The 15,877-nt window shown below is 53.5% G+C and overlaps 1 protein-coding gene across 2 annotated transcripts in view; it reads right to left on the bottom strand.

Annotated features, from left to right (window-relative positions):
- Positions 1 to 1,952, bottom strand: part of FBXL7 (F-box and leucine rich repeat protein 7) — a 354,631-nt gene extending 352,679 nt beyond the window's left edge. Inside the window, exon 1 of one of the 2 annotated variants that reach the window (XM_055325790.1) lies at positions 1,786 to 1,952. In XM_055325790.1, coding sequence (XP_055181765.1) covers positions 1,786 to 1,822 — 37 coding nt within the window. In that variant the 5' untranslated portion in view covers positions 1,823 to 1,952. The remainder of the gene's footprint in view (positions 1 to 1,785) is intronic. The other variant, XM_055325791.1, reaches the window with a different exon arrangement.
- Between the last annotated feature and the right edge of the window lie 13,925 nt (positions 1,953 to 15,877).

Genomic DNA, 15,877 nt, shown 5'->3' with positions numbered 1-15,877 from the left:
GGGAGGGATGCGAGGGGCGCGAGGGGCGCCGGCCCCGCACTCCCGCCCCCCCCCGCAGGACGCCCCGCACCCCTGCATTGCCCACCCCGCACCCCCCCAGGACGCCCCGCCCCCTGCATTCCCCACCCCGCACCCCCCCCAGGACGCCCCGCCCCCCTGCATTGCCCACCCGCACCCCCCAGGACGCCCGCCCCTGCATTCCCACCCCGCACCCCCACCCCGCAGGACGCCCCATCCCGGTGCACTCCCGCCCCCCAGGACGCCCCGCCCCCTGCATTCCCCACCCCGCACCCCCCCAGGACGCCCCGCCCTCCGCATTCCCGCCCCGCACTCCCCCTCCCCCCCCCCCCCCGTCCCTGCCCTCCCCCTCTCCCGGGCCAGCCGCCCGCCCCCCGCACCCCGCCCCGGGCTCCACGCGAGCGGAGGAGGAGCGAGGGAGGCGCCCGCCCCACGTCCCGTCCCCGTCCCCGTCCCCGTCCCCGTCCCCGTCCCCGTCCCCCCCGGAGGCGGGGCTTCAAGTTTCCCGACTTGCAAGTTCGCACTTGACAGGCCGCATTTCTGCGCGGCTCCCGCCCCGGGACGGATGCGGGCGGCCGCCCTGCCCCGCGAGGCCCGCGGCGCCGCTCTCGGAGCTTCGGCCGGCCCGAGGCGGAGGGGGCCCGGGGAGGGGGCCCGGGGAGGGGGCCCGGGGAGGGGGCCCGGGGAGGGGGCCCGGGGAGGGGGCCCGGGAGCGTCCCCGCACCGCCCTCCGCCGGGCCGTCCTCGGCCACCCCGGGCGCCAGGGAAGGGACGTCGAGGCACACGTGCTCACACGCGCGGCAGAGCGCCCTCGGGCCGCCCCGAGACAACCCGGGGTGCGGGGCCCGACGGGGGGACGAGCATCCTCGGGCCGCCCCGAGACAACGCGGGGGGCGCTCCGGGTTCGACGGGGAGGGGGGGCGCGAGCATCCTGGGGCGCCCCCGGGACGGAGCCCGACGTCGGGCATCCCGGGGCGCCAGAGACAACCCGGGGGGGAGCTCCGGAGCCCGACGGGAGGTGGGGGACGAGCATCCTCAGGTGCTCCGGGAGAAGGCGACCGGGACACAGAGCCCGACGGGGGGGTGAGCATCCTCGGGGCGCCCCGGGACGGAGCCCGCGGGGGGGGGGCATCCCGGGGCGCCCGAGACAACGGGGGGGGGCGCTCCGGAGCCCGACGGGGCGGACGAGCATCCTCAGGGCGCCCCCGGGAGAAGGCGACCGGGACACGGAGCCCGACGGAGGGGGTGAGCATCCTGGGGCGCCCGGGACGGAGCCCGCCGGGGGGGTGAGCATCCTGGGGCGCCCGTGACAAGGGGGGGGCGCTCCGGAGCCCGACGGGGTGGACGAGCATCCTCAGGGCGCCCCCGGGAGAAGGCGACCGGGACACAGAGCCCGACGGGGGCCGAGCATCCTCGGGGCGCCCGGGACAACCGGGGGGGGGCGCTCCGGAGCCCGACGGGGCGCGAGCATCCTCGGGCGCCCGGGAGGCGCCGGGACGGCGAGCTCCTGGGGCCCGGCGGAGCCGCCGGGGCGAGCATCCTGGGGCGCCCGGGACGGAGCCCGCCGGGGGCCGAGCATCCTGGGGCGCCCGGGACGGAGCCGCCGGCATCGGGGCCCGGACGGGCCCGGGGGCCGAGCATCCTGGGGCGGGCGAGCCGCCGGGGCGAGATCGGGCGCCGGCGGAGCCGCGGGGCCGAGCATCCTGGGGCGCCCGGGACGGAGCCCGCGGGGGGGGGCATCCCGGGCGGGGCCCGGCGCGCACTCACCCTCGCTGCCGGACGGTTTGCCATTGTTCGCGCCCATCCTGCGGCGTCAGGCCCGCGGGGTCCCCGGACGCTCCATGGCGGGGGCGCCCCGGCTGCGCGCTGCGGCGGAGGGAGGCCCGCCCGACGGGGCGGTCAGCCGCGCATCCCCCGGGGCCGGGCCGGGCCGGGCCGGGCCGGGCGGGGCGGGGCGGGGGGGGGCCCGGGGCTCTCAGAAGCCGCGCTCCGGGCCCGCGGGCGCCGCGCCGCCGAGAGCCCGCGCCCTGGGGCCGCCCCGAGGCTCTCCGCGCCGCCGCCGCCGGGCCCCCATCCGCCGCCGCCCCCCGCGCCCCGCGGCCGCCCCACTTGTTGCGGGAGCCCGAGGAGCCGCACTGGGCCCGCGGCCGCGCCGCCCGCCGCACTTTTGTTCGCGCCTGGCGCCTCCTCCCCGCCCGCGTCAGCCGCGGCCCCCGCCCGGGAGGCCGGCCCGGGATGCGCGGCCTTTTAAAGGGCCCGCGCGCCTTTTCGCGGCTCGGGCTGCGGCCCCGCCGAGGCCCCGCCGAGGCCCCGCCGAGGCCCCGCGGGGCGCGGGCTCTGACCCCGGGGCGCGCTGCAGGCCGGGGGGGTGGGGGGGTTCACCGTCGCCCGGGTCAGGTGCGTGCGCCCCCGGGGCGGGGGGGCGGGGGGGCGGGGGAGGCCGCCTGCGCCCCAACGTCCAGGACCCTCTGGGCCAGGAAGTGTGTTTTCTCCCCCGTTTCCAGGACTCTTTTCCCCTCTTCTCCCGGTGGGTGCCGGTACCCTCCGGGTAAGACGTCACGGCCTCTTCTGGAGATTCGCGCGGCCCTGGGAGAGCTTTGACCGGCCCTTCGGTGTTGCCTCCTGCAGACGGAAAGAGGAAATCCCTCTCCAGGTTTCATTCCCTTTGCAAGCAAATACCCACAATTGTAGGATCTTGCATCTTTGTAAAGACCCGGGGGCGTCCGCGGCGCACGCCCCTGGCGCGGGGCAGACCCGCAGCCCGGTCGCTCCTTGGAGGTGTCCCGTGCTCTGAGTCAAGTCGAACTTACATTACGATACAGAATATCTACGCATAACGCAGAAGCATGTGTAATGACCTCATGGAGAACTGGGATTTTTGTAATTACCTATTTTTGGTTTTTTTGATGATCTATTTCTTAAAGAGCTGTCAAACTACAGGCAGAAATTAGGGTCCTACTTAGGTGATTCCCTCAAATTCGGAACAAGTTTCTTCATGACAAGATAAAACATATTTCAGAATTCAAAAACCTAGGCTTATGGCGCAGGAGAAATCACCTATTGACAAATATATCATAAATTCATCTATTTTCAAGGACAGGTTTAAATGGTTTTGTGTTGTTCTGTTAACATTAAACTGCTCTATTCGCTGATTAAGGACTACATTTCAATTTGTCTTGTTACATACAGAACCTAGCATACTGCGTGGCTGATAATATGTGCTTCCCAGTAGCCTTGGGTTAATTAAATTAAAAATTTGGCGGGGGGGGGGGGGGGCAGCGGTCCCTGGCCTGCTTAGTGGGTAGAGCATGTGACCCTTGATCTCTGGGTTATAAATTCAAGCAAGCCAGACTACTTTTAAAAATCTTTGAAAACAGAAAACTAACAACAGCAAAAAATAAAAAATAAAAAAACCACCTGTGTCACAAACCCTAAATAAGAGAGATGGGTGTTAAAAAATGTGGAAGACTTACATGCATTTTCAGACACCCCACCTGAAAACACAGACCCAATCTCGAAACGAGCTGACATCTACCTTATTTATCTTCATCCAAAGTGGGTTTCTGCTCACCTGGTCTTTGTGATTCTCCATCACCATCTGGGGTGCTACCCTGAATCTAGTCATTTTGGAGGCTTACTTGAGCATAAAGCCACCAAAAAGCAGTGGAACACTGGAAGCTCTTCTTGATATTTGCTGTTAAAAGCTGATATTGCTGTAAAAGCTAGCAACTTGCTTTTTCACAGGCTCTTGTCTTCCTGGTCTCTCAGTCCTTCTCTTGAGGTCTACAGGTCGGGATACTGACAGGAGGAGAAACTGAGGTTTCAACAGTTTAAACATCTGGGGTTACCCAAGTGGCCAATGGCAGGTGGATTGAGGTTCTCAGGTCTCTCTTCCTCACAGAGGAGGCCGCTGCCCCCCTGGACCTGTTCATTGTTCATCTTGGAGTCACTGTCACCCCTTTTTGGTTGCGTTACCTCCTGGGGCCTCTAATACCAGAGCAGAGCTAACAGTGAAAAGTGCACTTGAATGAATAACTACATTTATCAACCTTGAAATTAAGGTCTCTATGCATGTTCAAGGCCCGTTGCCTACCAGGAAGAGGAGCAGAGATGATTCTGTTTAAGAAATTCCAGTTTAAAACAAAACAGAAAAAAAAAAAAAACCCACAGGATTTTTAACATCTTTCTGATTATAAAATAGAAATACATGTTGTCAGAGTCACTGTAAAAGCTTGAGGGAGGGGATCCCTGAATGGCTCAGCGGTTTAGGGCCTGCCTTCGGCCCAGGGCGTGATCCTGGAGTCCCGGGATCGAGTCCCCCATCAGGCTCCCTGCATGGGGCCTGCTTCTCCCTCTGCCTGTGTCTCTGCATCTTTCTGTGTCTCTCATGAATAAATAAATAAAATTAAAAAAAAAAAGCTTGAGGGAAACGTGGTTAAACAAAAGGAAGGAAGAGCACTGTTCCTGCTAAAGATAAAGGTGTGTTCACATGGGTGTATTTTAATTTTTTTAAGTACGATTTTGTACAGATACATGATTGTGACTGAAAACTCCTCTTTTTACTCAGCTGCCAAAGCTGACCCCCTAATTTTCAATACAGATTTGTATGCGTACAAAAGAAAAAAGGATGGTGCGGTTTTCACCCTGTATTCCCAATATCTAGCACAATTCCTAACACAAAGTAATCGCTCAGTGAGAGCTTGCAGACTGAGTGAATGTTGGACAAAGAGATTAAAAGCTTTGATTGTTATGCCGTTTTCTCTCTCTGCCTTTTTTTTTTAAATTTTTTTATTTATTTATGATAGTCACACAGAGAGAGAGAGAGAGGCGCAGAGACACAGGCAGAGGGAGAAGCAGGCTCCATGCACCAGGAGCCTGACGTGGGATTCGATCCCGGGTCTCCAGGATCGCGCCCTGGGCCAGAGGCAGGCGCCAAACCGCTGCGCCACCCAGGGATCCCTCTCTCTGCCTTTTTAAGAGGCCACAATCACTGAAAAGATCAGAAAACAAGTAAGCACTCTAAATTACCCCAAAACAGTAATGCCATGTTAGGCAACTGTTGCTTTTCCCCACCAGGCGCCCCCAAGCTCGCGCGGAGAGCCACCAATGCCTGCCCTTTGGGAACCAGTTTCTCCCAAATTTCGGCGGTGGCCTTCTGGTGGGAGCTCGGCAGAGGTTTCCTGGCCGAGGAGCGCCGTCGGCCTGACCCAGGTAGCCGCCTGCCCTGGGCGGTGCGGGAGCTGGCCAGTGCTCAGCCCTCCTCTGCGGGGCCTGGGCGGTGGTCCCGGGGAGGGCCGGCCTCTCAGCACCACCCTGACGTCGGCAGCCCCTCGGCGGTACTGGTGGGGACCACGTGGGAAGCCAGAGAGTCACACACACACACACACACACACACACACACACACGCACGCGCGGCAAGGAGGGGCCCCTTGCGTCCAGTGTCAACAGAGGTTGGGTGGGACCTGAACTACTTCCACCCGCAGTTACGGTGGCGCTTTCTAGGCTGCCGTTAAGCATTTGCTGCATAGTGTGACCCGTAGTAGTTTCAGGGTACGACAGGAACGAGGCCAGGTTTCAGTGGGAAGCCACTTGTCATACCGAGAACCAGGAAGATTTCAAATGAACGCAAAGAGACAATCAACGGAGGCCAGCATCAAGGTGGCACAGAGGTTAGAGCCCTCGGCGCAGCCTAAGGCAGCCACAGAAAAGGCGGTCAGCGAACCATTACAGAAGCCCTTGGGCGCAGGGAAGAAAGCAGAGCGTGAGCAACGGAATGGAAGGTAGGAAGCAGAACCAAAGGGCCATGTCTGAGCCGACACAGGAAAGCTCGGGGGTGCGGACCAGCAGAATGGAAGGGGCCAGGGAGAGGACCAGGACGTATCACCACATCTGAAGGACGAGGACAGAAGAGCCCGGAAAAATGGCAAAGCCGCGGGGACACGTGGGATTACGATAAAAGATCTAAAGTTTGTGTCATCAGACCCTCAGAAAGACACGGAAGGGAGGCAAGAGCTGAAAATCTACTTGAAGAGATAATGGCCCAAAACTTCCCGAATTCTTGAAATGCCAAAGTTACAGGCGCGGAGAGCAGATTCCTGGGTGAACACACTAGGGGCGGTTCCAGCGCGACAGGGACGCGGTTGAGAAAGGCATCACGGGGCACTTCCCTGAAGAAGATGCTCCATGTGTCCGTCGTATCCGTGTCGTCTCCCGGTGGGGACCACAGCTGTGTGAGATGCTACCCCCAGGGCGAGCAGCTAAAGGACAAGTGGGATCCCTTGGCATTACGTCTTACAGGTGCAAGAGAATTCCGTGATCTCAAAATAGAAAGTACAATTCAAAGAACAAGAAGCAGCCCCTTCGGGCCACAGAGCTCTCTCCGCATGTTCCCCCTCTGCGGTCGTTTACCCCGCGCCCACGTCCTCTCCATAGTGTGCGTCCACCTGGGAGAGCAAAGGTCTTCATGAGAACCGATCTTGCTGCTAAGTAGATTTACGTCCACGTCGACTCAGCGTTCCACTGGGGCAAAGAAGCCAAAAGAGGCCCATCCTCAAAACTTTGATTTGGGTTTTGTTAGAATTGATGGACTCCATCAACGAATTGACCAATCGCTAAGGTAAATTGCCTCCTTGCTTTCTCCTATGTAAACCTGGTTGCGAGAAGAAAACCAGAGAGGTAGACAAACCTATGTTGTGATTGATATTCGTATCTTCATTTCTATTTTTCAGTAGCTAGCTCGGGGCCCTTCCAGCTACTATAATAAATATATCCACGTTCTGAGCAGTGGGAATAAGTTCTTTTCTTGCAGTATATTTTTAGAATATTGAATTCAAAAGCCATCTGGATTTATAACACCATGGGCCCCCATTTTCTCTGGGCGGGGAGGCACAGGGTTCAGGTTAAATCCCTGGCCTTGGCACTGGGGTGAGGGGGACGGGCTGCCAGGCTGCATTGGTGGAGCCCAAATGCCAGGAACCAATCAGAGCACCTCTTTTCTCCAGCAGGCCTCAGGCCACAAGGGTGCAAAAGAGCACGTCCTCGTCAACCACACGCTTCCCCGGGAATGATGTAGGCAAAACGGAACCCCCATGAAACCCAGTTTGGGAAACATTCAAAACTGGACTCCATCGTTGAAGAAAAACGCTAAAAATGATCAAAAAAACAAAAACAAAAAACAAAAACAAAACAAAAATAAATAAATAAATAAATAGATAGATAAATAGATAAATAGATAAATAAATAAATAAAAATGATCAAAGGAAATACTACTTTGTAAAAGGAAAACATGAATCAAACCATGGTTTATTCACGTGTACCTTGACTTTATCTTCTCTCTTGGGCACACCGGGTTGCCTTCAAAAATCTGGTTATTTTCACAGTTTGAAATATGGTTAGATTTGCTGTTACTGCAGTTGTGTTGGAAGAAGGCAACTGAGTTCTGGAGCACACCTGTGTTTAAGTGTATAGTATCTGAAACAGAAAATGCTGCTTTAAAATTAGTATTGGTTTGTTATCAAAATATAAAGTTGGGTTCTTGGCAAGGCAAATATTCACATCAGGTAGAATGTGAGTGTATAAATCATTATTATGCTCCCCCCACCAGCAGCACTTAGTATATTTTTAATTAATCTGTAAAATTAGAGAAGGAAAAGTACATGAACCAATTTTAATGTACTACTGCCCCTGTGCGAATACTAAGGCTCGGAGAAAATGGGTAAATCCTATAGTGATGCACAGAAAGGTTAGCCCCAAGATCTACTCGCGGAGCCTATAATATCTTTCACCATTTGCTGCCACCAATTTCACACCATCACACGCTGCCCTAGTTTTAGACAAAGCCTAGCTTTCGACAGAGATCGTCTGTGCAATAAAGAGCAACATCTTCTGACATCTGTGCAACTTAGATTTGAAAATGAATATTTATTATGCAACGTGAATCTTCATCGTGGCCACAACAGTGAATCGCTAGATATTTTAGAAATTTAATAAGGAAATTCCAATAATCATAAAGTAAATAGATAGCTTAATAGAATGGAGACTTTATACGGGGCTCTTGAAACCCATCTCCTTACAGAAGCTCCCTTTCCAGCCCTGCCTGAGAAACAAAACAGCCCGTGGCTCTAATTCAAAATATTACAATATCTACACACTGCCGAGCAGTTGCACTTTACCCCCGATTCTACGTGTAGTGGGTAATTCCATATCTCTCTGTGCTGGTCCTTTATCGGGTAAGTGGCCCACAGCAGAGGAGGAACCACCAAGCCACTCCGTGGCCCAATCTGGCACCACCAAGTTCACGCGCTCCACTCAGAGTGTTACGGCATTCGGGGTCCTAACGCACATAAGCATGTGGCTTCTTAGAACACAGCAAGTTAGAAGCAGGGCGTTAGAAGGCATATTGCTCAATGGATCTGAGAAACTGCAAAGAAGTTAAGGCTAGTTACAGGGAGGGTGGTGAGAAAATTCTCTAGCAGGAAGATGGAAAACTGAATAAGACCAGAAGCAAAAACAAAACACAAAAACAAAACGAAACAAAAGAACAGAAGCAAAACACAAATGAAAACTCTGGGGTGATGTGAGCACGGGTCGTGATTATTACTGAGGTGACGTTAGCACCTATAGCAAGCAAATGTCTACCTTTTAGTGGCCTGGCTTAATACAACAGAAATCTATTTGGGGCCCATCGCACAGTCTAGGTGGGCGTTCCGAGTCCACAGGAGATCATCCCTCACAGGGCAAGTGGGTGACCGGGCCTCTTCCACCTGTAGCCCCACCCACCACGTCACCCACGGGCAGTAAGCTCACACCCCCGGTGAGTTCGGGGTCACATCTGCTACCAAAGAGGCTGGGAAGTGTAGTCTCTGGTTGTTCTGATGACCTGGCAATGGTCCCTCACTGGGGGGGGGGGGAAGCGAGAGGGACGTGGTCCTGGTGAATGTGTACGTAGCTTCAGGCTTTGGTGGCCCCTGAAGATACCCCTTTCCTGCTATGCAATGAAGACACCACTGTGATGTCTCAGACACCGCCGGCTGCACACACAACCACCCTTCCTCTCGCCTTCTCCCTTGTCTTCCTCCTCCTCCCTCTAGGTCAGAAGTTCAATCCTGGTTTTCCCAGAATCCCCAGTAGTTAAGAATGACCCTATGGCGCTCTCCTGGCCCATAATGACCATGACCCTACGACGCTCTCTTGACCCAGGAAATGTAAGCAAAATTCATCAAGAGCTCCTGGGAGAGATTTGGCTCTCGAAATAAAATTCAGAGATAGCGCTGCCACTCTTTCCTCTCTCTTCTTCCTACATTCCACTCGACTATTCTCTTGAAACTGTGGTAGCCGTCTTGTGAACTGCAGGGACGTGCCAAGGGCATTGTGACGACGGCCACCGCGAACCTGAAGACGCAAAGCCACTGGGACACGGCCCGCAGCCTCCTGCCTCCGCTCTGCCTATGACGGAAGGACAAAAACTGTGTTGTGAGGGCGCTGTTAGTTGGCTTTTCTGTTACTTAACGCCAATTGCATACCTAAGAGATTGATAGTTTGTTCATTTCCGAAGAAAGAACAGAAAAAAAAAACAGATATGACATTATTTCCATTCATAATAGCTAAACTGTATTAAAATAGATCGGTACTGGGATCCCTGGGTGGCGCAGCGGTTTGGCGCCTGCCTTTGGCCCGGGCGCGATCCTGGAGACCCGGGATCGAATCTCACGTCGGGCTCCTGGTGCATGGAGCCTGCTTCTCCCTCTGCCTGTGTCTCTGCCTCTCTCTCTCTCTCTCTCTCTCTCTCTCTCTCTCTCACTGTGTGCCTGTCATAAATAAATATTTAAAAAAAATAAAATAAAATAGATCAGTACTAAAATGTGAAATTTTAAATTATGTAGAAAATATACATATGTGAAACAGCAAATTTTCCACAGTCCTGGCCTCCTCAAATGCTACCCTACTCACTTTCCATTGTATCTAATACACAATTGCATATATGAATAATACACATTTATTCAACATGAGTAAATAGCATTTTCAACGTCTTTGTTAAGACTTAGTCTGTTTTTAAAGCCAAAACCTCAAGCAGTAGGAAAGATGAAAAATAACAATGGAGTATTACAGCACATTTTCTCTCTCGATTATGGATAATACAAAACTTTCCTGGAGGGGCCCTTGGGTGGCTCAAGGGTTGAGCGTCGGCCTTCGGCCCAGGGCGTGACCCCGGGGTCCTGGGATCGAGTCCCACGTCGGGCTCCCTGCATGGAGCCTGCTTCTGCTCTGCCTGTGTCTCTGCCTCTCTCTGTGTGTCTCTCATGAATAAATAAATAAAATATTTAATAAATAAAACTTTCCTGGAATTCATCGCGACTTTCCTGAGAAAGAAGACGTTTTACTAGAGCTTAAAATCTGTTTCAAGTGGAAACGTCTGCATTCATTCTCTGGTAGCAACAAGTCAATTAGTCCCCGATATAAGCAGTTTCCAGATATGGATCATCTTTCTCTGCAAAACTCAAAGAACTATTAGCATTGAGCCAACTACCCTCATTTCTAGCTGAAATGGGACCCCTGGGGTGTGACTGGAAAAGGCTTTGTGAAAGGAAAATGGAGGTGATGTTGGTGGCAATGGTGACTGTGGCTGGAGTGATAAGAGAATGTGCTTCTGTGGACGCGACGTGTGTGCTGAGGTCGAACAATGAAAAGAATGTAGCCAGATGCACATTTAGGGAAAAGAATATTCCAGAAAGAGGAAACAACAGGTATAAAGTGCCTAAGGCTGCAATGAGCTTGGCATATTCCAGGGCCACGATTGTCCCCAAACTCAGGATATGCCTTACTTACTCACAGGACTGCAGATCAATGAACTACTTTATTTTTTTAAGACTTTATTTATTCATTTATTTATTTTATTTTTAGAGAGAGAGAAAATAAGTGAGGGGGGAAGGGCAGAGGGAGAGGGAGCAGGATGAGCAGAGTCCCTGATGAGTGCACAGCCCCCAGCAGGGCTCAGTCTCATGACCCTGAGGCCATAGCCTGAGCTGAAACCAAGAGGCAGGTGCCCAACGGGCTGAGCTGCGTGGGCCAAAGTGGGGCTACTGCAATGCAGGCCTGTGGGTGAGCGGGGCAGGGTCCCGGAATTCAGGCCAGGCTGCTTCCCTAGCAGGCCCTTTGGGAGCCCAGGCTAAAAGGGCGAGGGGATCTAGCGCATGCTCTTCTCCTGGTGGGTCAAGGGCTCAGAAAGACCGGGCCAGACTCGGCAACGCGTTCTCGACCTTGCGAAAGCCTCACTAACGAAACAAAGTCACGCGGCCAAGTCCAAATCCAACACATACGGGAGCTGCTTCGCCCACTTTTGTGCGTTGTAGGGTCACAGGGCAAGAGGCTGAAGAATTAAGAAAGTTAATCTATTGCAGCCAGTATGGACAGAACATTGTGACTAGATGGGAACGTCACAGGTTTGCTGGAGAAGGTGCAAAAGTCAGGTTGTGTAGGGGTTTATGAGCATGATTAATAATTTTGAAGTTTATTTTAATCGTACTGCCCCACAGGGAGGTTTTAAGTAGGGAACTGATGTGACCTGACGTATTTGTTTCAGATCAACAGGTTTTAGTGGAGAATTGATGCTCTTAGGAGCCCAGAGACCTGCTAAGATGCCTCTGCCCTAGAACAGGTGAAAAAAATTTGACTTTGATTAATTAGCACGAGAGTGGAGAAAGAGGAAAACGGTCCGACTCAAGGTATATTTTGGAGATAGAGCCAACGAAAGTCACCTGAGCGTGTCTTGCGTGAGATAAGAGGAAAATTGAAAGGTGGCGTCCGGGCTTCTGCTCGAGAAGACGGTGGACGGTGGTTGGGAAGGCGGGGGAGGGCACCTCGGGACTGGTGGCCCAGGGGGCCAGTTCGGGATCCAGAGATTTATTTTGGACACATTAAACTTGAAAGGACAATCTGGACATCGCTGGATGGGTTTGGACCGCGTTAGCACGCGGCGTGTGTAAGGCCGGGCAGCGAGAGGAGGGGATTGGGAGAAAAGGCAGTTACCGTAGAAAGGACGCGCTCCCAGCGTCTGTGAGCCTTTAGCCGCTCACGGAAGGAGCTGGAGGAGGAGATGGAGAAGGAGTGAGGAACAAGGCAGGATGAGGACCCCAGAGCTGCGGCTCCGGAAAGTCAGAGAAGATGCGTCCAGACAGAGGAAGCGCCTGGTGGGTCATAAGCTGAGGGTGGCTCCCACTCCGTGGGCCTGAGCCGACGTGGACCCGGCAGGAAGCGCTCAGGACAAACCGGGGAAGGCCTTGTGGCCGCGGGGCGGGCGGGACAGGCTGCGGCCCACCGAGAAGGCCACGTGCTGGGTGCTGGGATGGCCTCTGTTGGCGGGTGTTGGTGCACTGATGGGACTAGAAACAGGCCAAGGATCGGGACCTCAAACCCAAGCCAGGAGCTCATTTTGCCCGGGGGAGAAGAGGGCGACCCTCCGAAGATCGGCAAGGGAGACTCGAACCGCAGGCCAGGAAGCCATCGGCCCGGAGGGGACGTGGGTGCTGCGGCCCTTGTAGCTGCACCGCCCCCCATGCCCGCCTCCTCCAGCCCCATCTCCCAGGCCTGGGGCAGCAGCGGCTGCGGCGGGACGTCCCGGAGAGCGCACCCACTTCGGGCCCCCTCGTGGCCCCGGGCCCGTTTTCTCCTGTGTCCTGCTTGGTTTCTCTTTGTCCTCTCATTTCAAATTCCCTTGAGTTTTATATTCGTCACCTGTACTCTCACTTCCCGTTCTTCCCCCATTGTTTTTCTCCCCAAGCCACTCTGTTGAAATGGCTTTTATCAAAATCCAATGACAACCCTCCGGCCACACTTTCCGGGTCATTTCTCCAACCTTCCTAGACCCCCAGCTCCGAACCCCACGTCGTCACACGAACCCACCACCCCTCCTGGGTATGCTTATTTGCAGACCCCAGAGGGGACTCTTGCTCATCTTTTGGAGGTTTTAGTGCCACCTTCATTTTTCACTCTCCAAAGTCCTTCGCGTTAGCATTCCCAGTGATGTCGATGTACAAGTAGACAGTCCTTCCAACTCCCCAGCCGATTGACCACAAAACCCCTTCACTGGGAGCCCGGGGTGGCCCAGTGGGTGAGCATCTGCCTTTGGCCCAGGGCATGACCCCAGGTCAACCAGGTCCCACATCAGGCTCCCCGCATGGAGCCTGCTTCTCCCTCTGCCTGCGTCTCTGCCTCTCTCTGGGTCTCTTATGAATAAATAAATAACATCTTTTAAAAACAAAACCTTTAATTGGATGAGCATGTTGTCTATCCCACCTCAGCCGCTCATGCCTGGTTTAAACGCACCTTCGAGTACACGGTTCCTATAGTGATGTCCATCTTTCCAGCTCATTTCCTGGATTACCGTAACCCAGGTGGGATTTTCCCCCCACCTCACATCACTGAAGTGTGATGATGGTCACTACCTGCAGACCCACCATCCAGTGATCTCACCAACTTTGCACTGTCCCAAATTTGCCCTCATATTCTCAGTTCCCTCCTTAAAAGGATTAGTTCCTGCCCATCCCCATTAAAAATTATTTCCAACTCCTGTGACCTCATGCTGTGTTATTGCACTTAACTGCCGAAACCACAGCCCAGAAAAAACAACCCTCTATCTACTTAAATATTGTACTTACTTCAGCTGAACGTGGCTGAGAAAAATACGCAGGAACCGCAATCCACAATGGACCTGCCAGCCCTGCTCCAATTCCCGGGCCACTTAGCATCCCACTGTCCTGGGTGAGTGCTCCTCACCTCCTCTCTCCTCCACCTTCATCAGCTCCGGTAATTCTCATTCTCAGTTGATGAAAACTTGAAGTTTTCAATCTGCTGAGAAAATAGAAATAGGAGAACTTGCTAGGCTCACATGTCCACCGAGTCACATGGATTTGCGCCTCTTACTCCATCCCCCCCCGACCCTGTGCTCTCCCTGAGGCCAGCCCTTCCAGGTGTGTTCTGGATGACATTCCCTTGCACCTACACAAGCTCCGACCATAATCCCCTCTTTTTCTTCCATTACCAATTGTGGTAGATGCTGGACATGCCTGCCTGCCTATAGTGGTTTACTGTATTCTAACCGATTTCCAACAGCCATGAAGAGCTGGGGACCTTTATCCTCCTGCCCTCCAGAAGTGTATCCCCAGGCACAATGGCTTAAATTGTCCGGTCTGGTCACCTGTGCATCTCTGGGGCCCTCTCTCAAGTGCCAGGTCAGTTACTGATCATTCACAAAACTAGTTACTGAACCTCTTGGTTTAATTATACGTGTGTTTGGCCCCCTCTGCAGAAGCTCCTAAACTTGGGCAGTTTGTCTCCACAAATTTATTAGCTAAGCATTTTCGATGACACGCAGAAGGCAACTTTGACTGAATTTCTTCTCTTCGTACCTTCAAATTATCACAATCCCCAAAGAGTGAGTGAAGCCCTTGCGCTTAAACTAGGAAAGCTTCCGCATCCTGGCCCAGCCACACGCCAACACGTGTTGCTATCTCGTCATGTACGATGCCCTAAACATTTGCGTTTCTGGAAACAACATTTTAGAGCTCCAATAAATGCCCCAGCGTAGCCCGGCTCCAGTGCAGTGGTGGGCATTCTGATGAAGCAGGACCACAGAAGAACAACCGCGTGATTCTGATGAACTAACCAGCCTGTTACGTAGAGATGCTAGTTTTGCATTTTCTGTGGGAAACGAGTGCTTCCAGTGTTACTGAGACACTATTTTCTATGGTTGTTTTATTTCCTCCTATCTTTTCTCATAAACTCATTATATGAAGAAGAAGGACAAGGCACTTCAGAGGGATTTGAGGGTAAAGAAGTAGTTTATCAAAAATGATTTGCTTCTGTGAGTTCCATCGTTCTTAATATTAATAATGCTTAGATTAGTAAACAGTATGAATCACAAGCAAAGAACGACTCTCCCTCTCTTTCCCACAGGCCAATCCCTGTCCCCTAAATACACACAAACCCATGCACGTTTCTTTGCTTAATGAATCTCTGCTCACCTTTCAAAGAGCAGCTCTAATAATTTCTTCGTGTTGAGGATGTCGGTAACCTCCCTCCATTCCTCTCCTACCCAGTCACTTATTTTTATGTTCACAGTATATTTCCTACATATTACTACTGATCATTTTTGTGGGTTGTTGACATATATTCCTTCTGGATTCTGAAATTCTCAAGGGCAAAGACCATGTATTTTCTCTTTTACCTTCAGTGCATTATATTTGACACACAAGATAGGAAACACTGGCGACAAACTGAGTAAATGAAGTTAATTCTGTTGCCTAATGAACAGGAAAAGAAATAGAATTGATAAAGGAGAAAATAGGCATCGAGATACACGAGGGACACCGAAGCAATTGCCTTTGGGGTGAAGGGAAAATGCCAATCAATCAGCTCTGTCCTCCTAGGAGGTGTCTGCCTCCCTGACTGCCAAGAGACTGGTGGACACAGTGTCTAACATCGACATTATCACCTCCCCCTGGGGAGACCTTGTCTCCTGGTGGCTCGACCTCTACCTGGCAAGTGGGAGGAACTGTGACCGTAGGCCAACAGAGAATGTACGTGGAGTCATTTTCCTTACTCTCGGTGAATAAAGCCATATTTGGAACGGACCGAGAAGCTGAATGCATCAAAAGGGAGAAAGAAGTAAGTGGTAACGTGCGACCGAAACAAGCTATGATGGTAGAACAACTCTGTGGTCATCCTCAAGGAAGAAAGGCAGGGATAATTCAAGAGGACGGGAGATGGACCTAAAGGCGAACGTCAGGATGGTGGCTTGGCCACTATGTCGCACGCTGCACTCTGCTGCTGGCTTTCAGGCATAGATGAGAAATGAGACCTATCC

The sequence above is a fragment of the Nyctereutes procyonoides genome, unplaced genomic scaffold (genome assembly GCF_905146905.1).
Source record: "Nyctereutes procyonoides isolate TBG_1078 unplaced genomic scaffold, NYPRO_anot_genome, whole genome shotgun sequence".
In the NCBI taxonomy this organism is placed as follows: domain Eukaryota; kingdom Metazoa; phylum Chordata; class Mammalia; order Carnivora; family Canidae; genus Nyctereutes; species Nyctereutes procyonoides.
Note: the sequence above shows the minus strand (reverse complement) of the source record. Positions and strands in the feature narration are given on the sequence as shown.